A 15,876-nucleotide genomic window follows, 5' to 3' on the forward strand; every position below is an offset into this window, starting at 1 on the left:
GGTGGGATTTAATTTTTATTAGTATAGACTTTTCAAAAGTTTCATTAATACATTTTAATTTGTTATTCAGAAAATATTTTTACAAAAAAATTATTATACATTAACTAAAGCTATCTATAATTACTTTTAAAAAGTTTTTGAGTATTTTTGAGTATTTTTTAAATGTGGTATACAACAAAAATTAAAAAAAAAGATAAATTAAAAGAAAAAAATATATATATTTAAGTTTTTAAAAGATTTTAAAGGTGTTTTTGAAGTATTTAAAAAAAAGTTAAAATTTGAGGGTGTTTTTGAAACATTTATTTAAAATTCAAGTATATTTTTAAATTTAAGAATATTATTTAATGCGTTTTTTTTTTAATTTAGCGAAAATATAATATATATTAAACCAGTCAAATTTCAATAGTTTACAAAAAGAAAATAAAAAATAATAATACATAAATAAATAAAGATATATTATATATATTTATTTTTTTCTTTCAATTTATTTGTTTAAGGTTTTCATTGAGCTCTTTCCTTTTCTAGTTTAGGTACCGTTCTCGCATCCCTTCCATTTACCACCACAATACCTGCCGCCGCCCTCACCTGGTTCTGCTCTGCCTCCGTGGCTTATAGCAACAGCAATTTCCGTAAACCAATCTTCAATGGCGTACGAAGGAGGAAACCTCAAGTCCACCTCCATTAATGGGGTTAAGCTCTACACTGTAGCATCCCAACAACGCTCTCTTGCTACTTGGATCAATCCCAAGAAGCTGCGAGCTCTGCGCAAAGACAAGGGTTGTTAACTAGTTTTCCCTTTCCCAGTTCAATTTGTTATTCTCGTCTTAGTACAGAACTTCGTTTATTCAACTTCTAACGCGAAACTCGTTTTATTAGCCTCTATTCGATTATTTGCTTTAGGGAAGCTCATATTATCAATGAAGTTTTGTTTCTTGTTTAAAAAAAGAAGAGAAGAAAAAAACTAATGTTAAATGAAAATATGCTTGATAAATGAATGCTTATTGATCTAATTAGAGGGAAATAGTGACGATTCTATAATGCACAGTGTAACACTTCCTTGTTCTTGAATCGGGTTTGACCATTATCTAGTTCGCCAGTAAATGCTCTTACGGTATCTATCTTTTCTTCCGGTTCCTCCCATCTTTGAAGTGTTTATTGGTGTTTAGTTATCGGTTTTTTCTTTCCGTAGCTAGGGTTAAATTATGGGATTTCTCCTCGCTACATTATGTTAAAAAGTATATTTTCTGAATCTTAATTGTTGCTCTTTCCACCCTTGTTTTTACATTATTCTGCTGTTATCAAACAACCGTTTATATATGCATATGCAATTTGCCCAAGTATGTAGATTACATGGAAACCGAGAATGTAGTTTTTCTCTATAATGGTAGCAAAGGTTTTCCTTGTTCCCTCAAAGCATTATTGGGTTCTGCCATCAAATTGCATCTTGCTCTTATGTTGTAACAACTGTGTTCTTCCATCCTGTTTTCTGGCATGGTGGATTGGCTGCTTTGTGATCAACGGACAATTTCCCGTTTTGGGAATTGAACAAGCAGGAATCTTTGTGATCTCGGTTATTGCTTTCTTGTTCTTTTTGGTACTGGTGTGCTGGTTCTGTGGTTTCTTGCTTTGAGTAAATACTCTACTTATAATGTTTGTTGCTCATGTAACGTGATTTCTGCACTATCTACTTAGGTTTTACCAATAATTTCATTATAAAACCTTTCTTCCTCCCAGCGTTCTTCTGCAACATTGCCGTCCTGTAAAAACAATTGATTATTTTTATATTTTCTATCATCCATTCTTGTTTGTAATTTTGTTCGTTGATGTGTCAGATTACACGTCAAGGGTGGACTTGATCCAGGATTTGAGGTTTGACATTGCATCAAGCAAAATAAAAGCAACCCCCGACGGAGAGTTTCTTATAGCATCAGGTGATTTTAGGCAAGCTAAAATTAGCATCAGTAATCAGTAAGAAGATTCATAAGAAATACTGATTTTTTGTTGTATCTGTTGTTACTTATGTATTGCTGTAAATAGGTATCTATCCACCGCAAGTTAAAGTATATGAACTGAGGGAACTTTCATTGAAGTTCAAAAGACATTTTGATTCAGAGATAATCGACTTCCAGGTAAATTTTATGCTGGAGAGCTCTGAGTTGGGTTGGAAAGGTGTGTTGTATTCTTTAAGATTGCATGGAGTTGGTTAATTTTTTATTCAGAATTAGAAACAGAAGCATATCTGTTCTTCCTGATAGGAAGGGAGCTTATTTTTATTTTAAATGATATGACCTTTATGCAATATAAACTCTTGTATGTTCAAATATCATTTTTTGAGCGTAGGACAATGAATCGCTAAAAACAGACGTGTTTTTAGGCTTTAACATGTACTTTGACTAGGCTAACATCTAATTGTCTAGTCATCTTCTTGTCAAATCTTAGTCGTAAAATATTATTCCTTTGTGTGGTTTCTTATTAAAAAGTATTATTATGCACGTGAAGAGTGTGTGCGATGAATTGAGTAGAATTTATGCTGTATGGAAGGAAAGCAATAAATTAGTATTTGCATTTTTTCAAAATGCCTGTAACTAATACTCTTGTAGTGTAACTTTATATGGAGTTGTATTACTCTTGAGATGGACATTGATTCCTCATAGACAAAACTAAGGGGTTCTTTTAGGCTGAAATCTCAGTTTGCCTTGGATATCTCCGATTTCAAACAGTTTGGCATGATCAGATGCATAGTGGTTGATATATATTTTTTTAAAAAGGTTAATTTCCGTTTGACATTATGTATATAATATAAACAAAAGTTTCTATGGACTTTAATGAAAGAACAAATTAAGAGGGCCTCCTTAAAATAATTTTAAAAAATTTGCGTAATTGTTCTTCCGTGCTATTATTTTATTTTCCTTGTGCCAATTATTCTTCTTATCTGTTGCACACATGTTTCCCCCTTTTGGAATGGATTTGAAGGTGGGAATGGAAGACAGGTTTAATATTTGATGAGGCATTGATTTTGCGAATAGTTTTTTTTCCTTCAGAATTTTGCAATATTAACCGAGTTTAATGTGTTTTTTCCTCTCTCCAATATAGATACTGGATGATGACTACTCAAAGTTGGCATTTATGTGTGCTGATCGTTCTATTGTTCTCCATGCTAAATATGGAAAACATCACACTTTGCGGATACCAAGGTTCATTCCCCCCCCCCCCCCCACCCAATTTTGTTGTAAATTAACTCTTATCTTGTTATGGGTTTATTTTATCAATAAGAGACAATACTATTTACAAAGAGCACAAATGGATACAGAAGACTAAACGCTTACCAAAATAGCTAGCACATGTAAGCCTCCGAATGATGATTAATTAGATGAACACTGTGATTGCCAAAGAATTTCTTGTGATCGTAACTCCATCTTGAGGTTGTAACTATTCCTTTTATGAATAAGAAGCATGGCTTGATCAGGGACCGAGTCCATTCTAAAGTAGAAATCTAACTAGGTCCGAAATCCATCAAGAAAAGTTTCAATCCCTTGGAATATCCTCTAATTCATATAGAATCCCATGCTTCAAAGGTGAGCATCATCGCATTAGCTGAAGGGAGAGCCTGAGATTAGTTGTGGATTGAAGCTGTTTCATGGCTGTCTTAGAAATGATACCAGCTATGCCAAAAATGACATAGAGTTTAGAGACCAGCAAGGTGCCACAAAAGGAGCGTCTATTGACCAAGTCTTGGAGTATTGATTGGCATTTAAACTATTGAAAAGTCATTTAATGAAGCAAATGGCAGAATGCTCGAAAAAACTCAAGACTTCTTGAACTTTTGAATTTGGGCTCTTATTTAGTTTTTCCTTTCCAATCGCCTCAAGTGACGTCTCTCAACTTTTAGAATCTCTAGCAAGGTCGATCTTTTATTTTTTATTTTTTATTTTATTTTATTTATTTTTATTTTTAAATGTGAGAGACCTTCTCTGGAGTGCGGCAAGGCTTACCTAGTCATTTAGAAGATTTTCATTTTTCTCCTTGGATACGGATGGCTTGGGATTGATAGTCTTCACTACTCTTCTTGCTTAGTGAGGGTGGAATTCTTCATGCCATTTAGTTGCGGAACTAAATCTTGATAAAATATTTATAACTCGTGAAAGGCTAGTTTTTGTTGCTTCCTCGTGGTCTTCCTTGGATGGTTATATTTGAAATCTTGATCTTTCTTTGATTTCCATTTTATCCCTTCGATTTTGTCAGCTTGCCTTGTAAAATTATTTCATCAATAAAATAGCTTCTTATTTAAAGAAAGACAGACAGATTTGAGATATGGCTACAAATTGATCTTGCTCTAGTTTTATGGTTTCATTTTTCTTGTGGTTTATGAATGAGTAAACTCTAATATTTTTTTGTATCTATGCCATCAACAGGATGGGAAGGAATATTGAATATGACAACTGGTCTGCTGACTTGCTTTGTGCTGCATCCTCTCCAGATGTGTACAGAATCAGTTTGCAGCAGGTTTTAGTTTTTTTCTTGTCTTTTTTAAGTCATTGCAGACTCAACTTCGTTAAATTTTCTACTAAATTACACTAGGATACATAAGAAAATTCCATGAAATGTTTCTGACATAATGTTCTTGCAAAGAGGAATAACGGTATGCAACTTATGAGTTAAGTGACACTTTGTTGTGAGATTCTTTGGCAGCTTTGGAGAAATAATGAATGCATGGCTTAATCGTACTTAGATAGTCTGTTGTCAGATTGTATTTTTTTTAGAAAAAAGTTCTATGCATATATAATATTCGAAGGTATCTTATTTAGGAATGCTTGATCTTTTTCCCCTATGAAATGCTAATAGTATCCATAAAAACAAATGCAACTTCAAATTTTAAAAAGATAAAACGAAGCAAACAATCACTACATAGGGTCACATGCAAACATTTTGTTATTGGTTCTATATTTTTATATAACTTCAAATATGGCAATGTGTTTGCTGTTGTGTTCATCGAACTTTAAATTAGCTTTTATTGTGTTATTGGCCCTTCATAAGTCTCCATTTTGTTGGAATCCTTTTCATTTATCTTTTCGAAAGAAGAATACAGCCTTAAAATGAAGAAATATCTATGATTCTAAGCACAGAAAAGGTAAGTGAAAGAAAGAAAAAAGGGAAAACCCAAAGAGAGTTTAACTGAGGATTGTAATATGTATGAATGAAAAGCCAACTATAACTGTTTACAATAAGGGTAAAATAGAAGTAAAGGTCCGTGCTGAAACTCCAATAGTCTTTTGTGTTTGCACATTTTGTATATCGATTGATTAAAAGCTAATGTGTCATGTGCAATGACTTTCTGAATTTATTATGATTTGTGGTTTTCCAAGAATGTTGTTATGTGAGCTTGGAAGTTAAATTTATGATAGTTTTACATTTAAGCCTAGAAATTGTTGGATGATGGAAGTCCCACATCGACTAATTTAGGGAATGATCATGGGTTTATAAGTGAGGAATACTAACTCCATTGGAATGAGGCCTTTTGGGGAAACCCAAAGCAAAGCCATGAGAGCTTATGCTCAAAGTGGACAATATCATACCATTGTGGAGAGTCGTGTTCGTCTAACATGGTATCAGAGCCATGCCCTAAACTTAGTCGTGCCAATAGATTGGTAAATCCTCAAATATCGAACAAAGAACTCCTAAAGAAAAGGAGCCAAGCCCCTCCTCGAAGGCAGTCAAAAATGATCCTCAAATATCGAACAAAGAACTCCTAAAGAAAAGGAGCCAAGCCCCTCCTCGAAGGCAGTCAAAAATGACTAAGACTCCAAAGGAGTCGAGCCTCGATTAAGGGGAGGCGCACTTTGTTCGACTCCTCGAAGGCAGTCAAAAATGACTAAGACTCCAAAGGAGTCGAGCCTCGATTAAGGGGAGGCGCACTTTGTTCGAGGGGAGGTGTTGGATGATGGAAGTCCCACATCGACTAATTTAGGGAATGATCATGGGTTTATAAGTGAGGAATACTAACTCCATTGGAATGAGGCCTTTTGGGGAAACCCAAAGCAAAGCCATGAGAGCTTATGCTCAAAGTGGACAATATCGTACCATTGTGGAGAGTCGTGTTCGTCTAACAGAAATGACCATTTTTGTTTGTTGTAGGGGCGGTTTCTTCCACCTCTCAACACAGAATCCCCAGCAATAAATGTTGTTTCTCGAAGGTCGGTTAATCTCATTCTTGTTATCATACTCTTCTCGTGTCAATTGATTGATTTTCTTTATTGAGTAGTGAATCACGTAGTTTCATATATTTTATCCAAGTTAAAAGTATGTTCAACAATTGTAGCAAGCTTCATGGGATAGTTGCTTGTGGGGGTGTAGATGGAGCTGTAGAATGTTTTGACACCAGAACGAAGTTATCCTCAATTGGAAGAATTGATGCTATTGCACCTGCAGGAGATAAGGACCAGGTAATTCCCCTTGTTGACCTATGGTAAAATCTTGTTCTGGGTAGTACAATGAGTGTTCGATCCATTGTGAATAATTACATACATATCAACGTGACGGGAAGCATCTTGATGGTTACTTATGTTTTTAAATGACAGTTTCATTCTTTTTTTTAGTTAGGCTTCAGTGTTTTGTTGCAATGGCTTTTATTTAAATACTAATTTATGGCCCAATTGTAAACTCTCGAGGTTTCAATGAGATCTCATGCAGAAGTGAAACGTGTAATCAACAAAATACTGAATATTATATTTTTGTGATGCAGGAGGTTACTGCATTAGCATTTGATGATATTGGTGGATTCCAAATGGCCGTCGGCAGTAGCTCAGGAAAGGTAAAGCTTCATCTCCTTAGTTGTGGTGTTCTTGGAATTGAAATCTATATGACTTTCCTGAATATTGAATGATTGCATCAAGGATGAAAATCTAAATTAACAACGGTGATGGCAGACTTGGGTTGGAGCTTTCCCACTTTTTGTTATCTTTTTTCTAATTGATGTATTATGGATGCAGAAGTGCATAAGTTTTTCTTGGCTACCTTCTTCTTACTGTTTGTTTTTGCCCATCCTTTTGGGGCCTGTAACAGGATTAGGAAATAAGTAACTCTACACGTGAAGCTTTCATCATCAGCACACTCATGCCTAAGCCAACTAAAAAACAATTAAAACTATTCCTTCCTTCATCTCCTTCATTTGCGTGTATTTAATAAATCATAACCAACTCCTTGTTCAATGACTAACAAACCCTTAATATCTTGATAATATTTCTAACTTCTACCCTAATCGTGATGAATCTCATTTAAATAAGGATAAGGAATCCAACCATCCCATAGTTAAAGTGAACACAAAAACCTCCCCAATGGATTTGAATAGAAAAAAGGAGAATAGTTACAAATGCCCCCCTACTTAGAGAAACACCACCTAGCAGTCAGAAAAGGAAACACTTCCTCAAAAACTGCAAAATGTATCTCCAAAAGTTTTACTGCTCCTAATCGTGTCCAAATATTTCTACCATGGTTTTTGAGAAGTACTGCAGTTCCATAATTTCCTGTATCTTCGGATATCAATTTTTATTTATATTTTGACCTGATTGATATGATCACATCACATGCAGATTTTGATATACGATTTGCGTTCATCAGATCCTATAAGAATCAAAGATCATATGTGAGTTTACCTTCTTTCATTAAATTTAGAGAGTTTTAACCATCACGTACTGAAAAGTAATATGATTATTTTGCAGGTACGACAGTCCAATTCTGAACATTAAGTGGCATAGCACTCTTAATTCTGAAAAACCAAAAATGATTACCACTGACAAGCACATTGTTAGGATTTGGGACCCAGATACTGTAAGAAATCTCTACCTCTGTTTTTGCAGTTTATTAAAAGACAAAAATAAAATTTCGAGCAACATGCATTTAGCTAGGTGTAAATCTCTTTTTACTAAAGTCAATGGTATGTCTTTGACATTACAATGGTAGATTGCTGTGTATTAAACATGTAGATTGCTATGTATTCTGAATTTTTGAGAATTATTTTAATTTGTTAATTAAAGGATTTATTTGTTAACTGTTCTTTTGTTATTAAACTACATGTTCTGTTTCTCATTTTCTTTTGATTAATAGCAAAACTTGTGTTCAGTCATTGGTAGACAAACCAAAATTCCTGATATTTTCTTTCAATTATGAAAATAATGTGTTTTAGGGAGAAGGAATGACCAGCATTGAGCCCACGCTTGGTCCAATAAATGATACATGTGTATTCATGGACAGTGGATTGATGCTACTAGCTTTGAATTCGAGTCAAATACCTTCTTACTTTCTGCCTGCGCTGGGACCTGCACCAAAGTGGTGCTCTTATTTGGAGAATTTGACGGTGAGCTTTTGGAACTTATTCTCTTTTGTATTCCTTTGTTTGGGATCTCGGATTAGTAATGCTAATACTTTATTTGTCTTAACGTAGGAGGAGTTGGAGGAGGGTGCAGAAACAACTATATATGATGATTTCAAGTTCTTGACAAAAGAAGAACTTGAGAGGCTAAATTTGACAAACCTGATTGGGACTAATCTGCTAAGAGCTTACCTTCATGGTTTCTTTATTGATTATCGCTTGTATAAAAAGGTAATTTTATGGTTTGTAGCATAGCGGTTAAATTTATTGTTTTATCTGCTTAGGAGTATATTTATGGTTTTCTTTAGAGTATGACATAGTATTAACTACCTGAGTATTAAATACATGAGAAATGTTGCTTAATTTTGATAGATCGTGGGGTTACCGAATTACAGTACCCTGAGAAATTTTTGTATCATGTTGATTGAGAATATTCAAAGTGCTGAGCTAGTTACTTTTTGTTATGTATGCTTGTGACTTTGCAGGCAAAATCACTGGCGGATCCTTTTGCATATGATGCTTACATAGAACAAAGGAAAAAAGAGAAACTAGATGAGGAGCGTGCCAACCGAATTACGGTAAACCATTTTTAGTCCCAGAAGTTTATAATATTTGATTACCTCAGTTTTAATCAATAGGTTTATGTTACCGAAGAATTTATGACAAACTTCCATGCGGTCTGTTGGAGAGTTCTTTCCAAATAATTATACTTTAATTGGATTTCCCCATATACTTGGACTTCGTAAGTGAAGGAGGGTTGACGCAGTCTTTATGGAATCTACTATTTTGGCTTGTCATTATTTTAATATGTTTTTAATTTTCATTGTATTTTTATCTACTTTTTTGCTTCAGGTGAAAAGAAAATTACCCAAAGTCAACAGGCGCCTCGCAAATCAAATCCTTGAAGAGGAAGAAGCTGAAACGGAAAAGAAGGATGAAGAGGATGTCAATAAGACCAAGAAGGCATCAAAGAAGAAGAAAGGGCTCAGTAGTGAAATCTTTCAAGATGAACGTTTTGCGAATATGTTTAAGAATGAGGTATGACTCGGTTCTTCGATGCTCCCTCTCATTTTTTTCTCCACATTTCTATTGGTTGTTTGCAAATAAGTCACGAAAAATCAAGGAAGAAAAAAAAAATTCTAGGCTTCATCTGCAAGATGTCTAAGGTCAAATTACACATGCGTATCTATTTGTTTAGTGGGGATGTTTCTTAGCAAAATATCAAGAAAAAGAAAGTTGTGGCGTAGGGTGTTCGCTTGAATTTTACTCATTTAAATGTAGTTTCCTTGATTTTTGTTGGATCATATTATAGCTCTTGTTCATCTAATATTGGATCATGTTATGCTACAGAACTTCGAGATCAATGAGCTTTCACCAGAGTATCTGGCCCTGCATCCAGTGGCTTCTACGAAGCAGCCATCTTTGGTGGAAGAGCATTTTGAACCTGTCTTGGAGGAGGACAGTGAACAAAGCTTAAGTAATTCTGATGCCTCAGTTGAATCAGACTTTGAAGATGAACCCAGCAGAGATAAGCATAAGAAGGCACGAGCTCCAAAGTGAGTTTTTTCAACTCATAATTATTTTATATACTTCTTTTTTCTTAGGAGCTAAAAGTTTTCTGATCTTCTAACCTATTAAAAGAAAGCTGTTAATACAAATTTTCCATCAAGGAAAAGGAAATGCGTACTGTACTAACTACAAGTTAATATCTTTCTCTTCATGAGTTCATATGAATTCTTTGTGCTAAAGTCGGTATCTTTGGAGGGGATAGATAGCGTTTAATAACTTTATTGATGTGAATGTGTAGATTGTATGAGGTGAAGGATGAAAAGCATGCTGAGGCGTTCTGGAACAGTGTATCACTTGCTAAGGAGGAAAGGCTCACTATGGAGGAGAGAATTGCTGCTATGGGAGACAATAAGCAAGATTCTGGAATTCTTAATGAAGTTAAATTGGGACCAGGAGGGTCGCGAGAGATTTCGTTTAAGCCAAGAAGCTCTGCCAAGTATATGGAAGATGATGACGATGAAGGCCCACGAAAGAAGAATCGGAGTGCCGAATTTTCAGGTCCAAAGGCCAATAAATCAGGTTCCCGAGGTGGAATGAGACATGGGAGCAGCAGAGGTGGAAACAACAGAGGTAGAGGTAGAGGTAGAGGTAGAAGAGGGCGCCGGTGAATGATTCACACTGGTGTATCATATGAAGAAAAATATATGAAACAGTTGCAGCCTTAAGCCATGAAATTAGATTTGTGCTTTGTCTTCTTTACCGAGAAGGAAGATAAGAGGAATGAGACGTCGACATGGTGAGAGCATAGAGTATTCCCATCTCACCCATGAGAAGATTTTATAAACTGTAAATTTTGTTAGGTTAGTTTTTAAGTTATTAATATTGTTTCACTTGAATGAGTAGAGCCTGTTCTTTATTAATATGATCGAGAACCCAATTGAAAGAATGAAACTTTATTAATCGCTGGATCGATTGTACATGTAGTTTAGCAAACAGATTGTGTTTTAAACTGAAGTAGCAAGATAAACACACCCTACCCTCACAACCAATTAATTAATATTTTGAAACATTGATCTTTGCTCCAAGAGGAGAATTAATAGAGCCAATCCAAAGAACCCCATCCTCTCCCTCTTCCACTTCAGAAAAACTTCTCCCTCTCAACTCTGCTTTACCTTCAATAATCTCCATGACTGCACCTTCTTCACTAACCCTCACTCCAACCCCACCTCTCCCTATCCACTTCCCCAAATAGCTATAAATCTTGTACACGTCCAAAGGAAGCTTCACTAACCCTTTCCCTATCCAACTCTGAGACAGGATGAACCTCAACACCCCTCCTCTTCTGGAGTGAATTCCCACCCAAAACCCCCCTCCTTTACTGGTAATGTGGCTAGTGGCACGCCTGCTACATCGGGGTCATCTGGTAATGTGGCTAATTATATGGGTCAAATGGCCATGGCAATGGGAAAGCTTGGAACTCTTGATGGCTTCCTACGCCAGGTAATTTGGTTTTAGATTTTGTCACTCTGTTCCATCTTGTTACATTTATACCTTGCTCATGCAACAAACAAGTAAAATTGAAATCTTTGTCCATGTTTTCTCACTTTCATTTTTCCATCTCTTTCTATAACTTGCAGGCCGATAATCTTCGTCAACAAACACTTCAACAAATGCATCGCATATTGACAACCCATCAATCAGCTCGTGCGCTTCTTGCAATAAACGACTACTTCTCCCGCCTTCGAGCTCTAAGCTCTCTCTGGCTTGCACGGCCACGAGAGTGAAAGGGGCATGGGAGTTCTCTCTAGTTAATCTGTCAAATTTATCAAACAAGTGCCTGAAGTGTGCTACCACACAGAATTGCATTGCTTCATTGGATGAAGCTGCTTCTGTCACAGGAATTGTACAATGGATGAAGATGAGTAATGGTGGTGTAGGGTGAAGTCTGTGATTGATATATACATATATATAGCTTTCACATTTTCAGTTGTTTGATATTGTATGCTTATTACAATAATCTTTTCAGGTGGTGTTTCATAGAACTGAATGGGAAAATAGGTTGTATCTGTAACTTACATTTGTATTACATCAGCCTACACCAGAGATCATATTATAATTTATTTTCAAATAATATTCTTTGAGTAAGTAAACCATTTTGAGTTTACTGCAAAACCAGAGTTCTTGGTAATAATGGGTATTCGAACAAACAAAATATATTATAACACACGTGCAGTACAATCCATTGTGTAGTTCTGTTTGTCCTAACAGGTATGCTGCTGTCAAATTTCAAAGCGCAGCCACCAGATTAACTAACAAATACTTGATTTGTAAAATAGAGTTGAAATCCTAGGAGTTCATACATCCAAAAGTATCAAATTAAATTCCTCAGTCAAGCAAATCTGACACTGCTGTCTTCCTGAATGCATCGATTTGGGCTAATTTTCCTGCCAAAGCTTTGTTTGGGAACACATTATCTGCCTTCATTCTCTCTTTCATGCCGTAGGCTGGAGCCTTGGCATTAATGTATGCCTGTATTAGAGCTTGAAACTGGCTGAATCTAGCCACGTAACCTGATAGTCTCATCCTATGAAACATTTTCTCTGCATTGTGGACGTCACCCCTCCTTGCATACTGATCCAGGATAATCATGTAAGATGTAAACAATGGCTTCATCTGGTTTTTCTGGACCGCCTTCTGCAAGAAAGAATCTGCCTTTTCTACCTCCCCAGCTTCCACATACAGTTTCACAACTGCATTCCATGTTAATGGACCGATTCGGCAACCGCTGTCTGCCATCTGCTTGACTAGATCCTTGCCCTTCGTCAGCATCTTATTGTCTGCATAAACCTTCAACAAGGTAGAGTATTGTTTCGAGGAAAGATTCTTCCATGTTTTTGAAACTCTATCGAAAATTTCCTCTGCTTCTTGGACGTTCTTCAGCTTTCCCCATGCAACAATGGCAGCCATGCATTCTTCAATGCGAGGATTAGCCTCGCAGATCTTCCAGACCCTCCTCACTTCATCTTCCATTTGTAGTTCTCCATAAAGGGGAAGTAAAAGTCTGCAAGGCCATCGAGATTCTTTGGAGCTCACATCTTCCATCTCCTTCAAGATGGCCTTGGCTTTGTCTTTAAGCCCACCTGAAGCGTAGTGCTTCGCTAATATGGAAAGTGTATTTACATCAAGTTCGATTCCTTCAGCCTTCATTGTATCAACAACTTGTTCCATACCCACCATGTCATTTGAAAGGCCTTTAGCATCTATTAGGATCTTGTAAGTAAACAGAGAAGGCTTGACATTTTCTTTCTCCATCAACAACAGAACGTCGGCTATTTTCCTCTTGTCAAGTCTCTTGTAAAGAAGAAGCAACTGGTTGCAAGCAAAGGCTGTGATTGGAAATTCAAGGTCCTTCATTTTGTTAAATACTTCCTCTGCTTTTTTTACATTGTTGGCGACCACACAGTTAGCCAAAAGAGTTCGGTATATCACCTCCCCCTGGAATGATTTCGGGATTTTAGCGATGTAACCTTCTGCCCTATGGAGACCATGTACCTTTGCAATCAAGTCAAGGCGAGAAGCATAGTCTCTGTCAACGAACTCAAGTTGTCCACTTGCTTCCAACCACTCTGAAAACTGTGAAACCCATATAGCAATGCAAGTAATGAGTTGAAGAAATGATGAATAACAATGTTGAACAAATAGGCAAAATATTTTTAAAATACGGTAGCTACAAAATTCTTTGCCAATAAAATGGCTGAAACTCGCATAACCATTTTCTTACCAATAATGGCTTTTATAAGACTAACAATAATAAATGCAAAATTCATATATACTAATAAATCAAGCAGTTACATGCAGCTCAACCTAATATCAAACCATCTGAAAATTCTATACGCGGTTCTGGCACCATTTATTGAATGCCATAAGCCAGCTTAACAAATTTCTATACAAGCATTTGATAGTGGTACTTCTTGAAATCATTTTGTGTTTGTTAGACCACATTACAACTGATTATGGTATTTCTTAGAGATTTATCAATATTACCATCCTGAAATCATTGTGTCCGCTAGTCACATATACTTTATAGAGTTCTGCAAATCCCAAGAGTGACGAGATTGACTATAAACCCAAAACCATACGAATGAATTCCATTGCTTGAAAAAGTAAAATCAAGTCAATTTACCTGCAAAGCCTTCCCAAACATTCGACGTCTGCGAAGATTGAGCATAGCCAGAGAGACGTCAGCACGGCTTAATTCTTTTCCTTCACTGACCCACTTGTCAAGTGCACTGGGAACAGATAAACCCGGAGCACTCCAAATAGCCTTGAACAGCTCTGAAGGAGCCCTTTTCGCAGATATCTTTTCACCAAGCTCGGTTTCAACCTCAGGTAAATCCAGTTCATTTTGAGTCCCATCATCAACAGTATCATCATCAAGTTCTGATTCGGAGGTTAATTCCCCTTCATTTTCATCAGCTGCTTTATTATGTTCAAGTGCATTAGTGCTTGGAAGTGTTTCAAGTTCAGAAAACCCATCTTCCAAGTCATCTTCCTCTCCACTGTTCTCAGCACCAGCTTGTGAAGATAGACCATGGCTACTAACAGAAAGCCCAGAGGACCGCCATGTTGCAAGGTTATTTCTCTCAAAAGAAATGCATCTATCAGATATAGCAGGGAGGAGAGCCGAAGCAACTACATTTCCTTCCCAAGAATATGGCGCCTCTAGTTTGGCAAAGACGTACGAAGTTCTAATTCTATATCCTTGATTCCTAGAAAGAGAACACAAAAAATTGAGAGAGGGATATGAAAAATTGGAGGTATCGTACCCTCCGCACCGGTTACCGCAGTATGCACGGACATATATTATACATAAAGAAATACATACATACAAAAACAGTCCTTTGAATGATTAATAATGGATGATTTCGGGAAACTGCCATCTCAAAAACTTGTTATTCCTTACAGAGAAAAAAGGAAATCCCCCCTTGATAATAGGCCGAGAACTATAAAGATAGATTGTGAAACCCAGAAACATCTAAATTGTAGAAATAAGGAAGCTTCATATTTGAGCTTGAATGCGAATAAAAAGAGAAAAAAAAAGACGCACAAGTTTTGACATTATTTGCTTCTGTAATGAGCACCGGAAGGTCGATGAGAAGCAAGCAAGAACCTTAGTTGCAGAAATAGTGAATGAAAGCGAAAGGCATTGAAAGAATGAGAGTGTAAATAAGCGGAGAGTGTTGGGATTAAGGAATAAAGAAGGTAAGGTAAATAAGGGGAGAGGTGCAGTTAGAAGAAGAGAAGCATACCTGAGAGGAGTAGAAGCTCGACGAAGAGCCCACATGATGAGATGAGATGAGATGAGATGAGATGATAATAGGGGAGTGAAGAGGTTGTTAGTAGCAGAGGTGTAAGAGTGGAAAGGAGAGGGAGGGAGGATCCAAATAGCCGCGGCAGAGTCGTTGGTGTTAAACCCTAAAAACCCTTATTGTGTGTTAGACTCCCGTTTTTTATATCAGGCGGTGGACTCGGACCAAGGACCAAGGTTTGAAGCACATAAGGATTAATTTTATAAAAATATTACATACATACTTTTAAAAAACTATAAATTAATAAATAAATATGTTGTTATAATTTTAAAAATAAATTAGTAAGCCATTATATATAATGATTCAAACTTGTAGGCTAGGCGTTATAGTTGGGACTAATAAAATCAAATTTAAATTATTTTTAGATACAGGAAAATAAAATTATTATAGTTAAAAGTAAATTATAGTTAATTGAAATTATGATTAGAAAAGGAGAAAAACACTTCTTTTGAGAATAATGTTTTCTCCCCAAATAAGGTGTGCACTAAATATTTTTGAGGTTTATAAATGTGGTTTCTTCTTCTTCTTCTTCTTCTTCTTCTTCTTCTTCTTCTTCTTCTTCTTCTTCTTCTTCTTCTTCTTCTTCACACATTCATGGGATCGCTTATACCTAACTCCTGCTTAGGTACTCTA

At 36.1% G+C, this 15,876-nt stretch overlaps 2 protein-coding genes and 1 long non-coding RNA gene across 3 annotated transcripts in view; 2 read left to right on the forward strand and 1 right to left on the reverse strand.

The window, feature by feature from the left end:
• LOC147791568 (uncharacterized) overlaps nucleotides 1-15,297 on the forward strand; it is a 34,961-nt gene extending 19,664 nt beyond the window's left edge. Inside the window, exon 2 of the long non-coding RNA XR_015422285.1 lies at nucleotides 15,267-15,297. This is a non-coding gene — a long non-coding RNA (uncharacterized LOC147791568). The remainder of the gene's footprint in view (nucleotides 1-15,266) is intronic.
• On the forward strand, nucleotides 493-12,024 carry EDA7 (embryo sac development arrest 7). Its single transcript, XM_087126439.1, has 17 exons — nucleotides 493-777; nucleotides 1,833-1,931; nucleotides 2,038-2,129; nucleotides 3,094-3,194; nucleotides 4,413-4,503; nucleotides 6,133-6,191; nucleotides 6,317-6,440; nucleotides 6,740-6,808; nucleotides 7,587-7,639; nucleotides 7,716-7,824; nucleotides 8,180-8,350; nucleotides 8,438-8,596; nucleotides 8,851-8,943; nucleotides 9,218-9,403; nucleotides 9,716-9,921; nucleotides 10,173-11,374; nucleotides 11,512-12,024. The coding sequence occupies exons 1-16, from the start codon at nucleotides 645-647 to the stop codon at nucleotides 10,540-10,542; spliced, it is 2,115 nt and encodes a 704-aa protein (XP_086982565.1). The 5' UTR covers nucleotides 493-644; the 3' UTR covers nucleotides 10,543-11,374; nucleotides 11,512-12,024.
• On the reverse strand, nucleotides 12,070-15,329 carry LOC111800573 (pentatricopeptide repeat-containing protein At1g80270, mitochondrial). The gene is made up of 3 exons (XM_023684326.2): nucleotides 15,184-15,329; nucleotides 14,058-14,643; nucleotides 12,070-13,507 (listed from the first exon to the last, which is right to left on the reverse strand). The coding sequence occupies exons 1-3, from the start codon at nucleotides 15,216-15,218 to the stop codon at nucleotides 12,260-12,262; spliced, it is 1,869 nt and encodes a 622-aa protein (XP_023540094.2). The 5' UTR covers nucleotides 15,219-15,329; the 3' UTR covers nucleotides 12,070-12,259.
• Nucleotides 15,330-15,876: the final 547 nt, after the last annotated feature.

This window comes from Cucurbita pepo, chromosome 8 (genome assembly GCF_057944985.1).
Source record: "Cucurbita pepo subsp. pepo isolate OVF chromosome 8, ASM5794498v1, whole genome shotgun sequence".
NCBI classification, from domain to species: Eukaryota; Viridiplantae; Streptophyta; class Magnoliopsida; order Cucurbitales; family Cucurbitaceae; genus Cucurbita; species Cucurbita pepo.

Bases quoted from the DNA above. Each gene is read 5' to 3' on its own strand.
- EDA7 (XM_087126439.1), top strand. From the start codon at position 645: ATGGCGTACGAAGGAGGAAACCTCAAGTCCACCTCCATTAATGGGGTT. The intron at 2,130-3,093 runs GTAAATTTTATG...TCTCCAATATAG, and splicing joins CAGAGATAATCGACTTCCAG to ATACTGGATGATGACTACTC. The intron at 4,504-6,132 runs GTTTTAGTTTTT...TGTTTGTTGTAG, and splicing joins ACAGAATCAGTTTGCAGCAG to GGGCGGTTTCTTCCACCTCT.
- LOC111800573 (XM_023684326.2), bottom strand. From the start codon at position 15,218: ATGTGGGCTCTTCGTCGAGCTTCTACTCCTCTCAG. The intron at 14,644-15,183 runs GTATGCTTCTCT...TTCTCTTTCTAG, and splicing joins CGAGCTTCTACTCCTCTCAG to GAATCAAGGATATAGAATTA. The intron at 13,508-14,057 runs GTAAATTGACTT...TGGGTTTCACAG, and splicing joins TGTTTGGGAAGGCTTTGCAG to TTTTCAGAGTGGTTGGAAGC.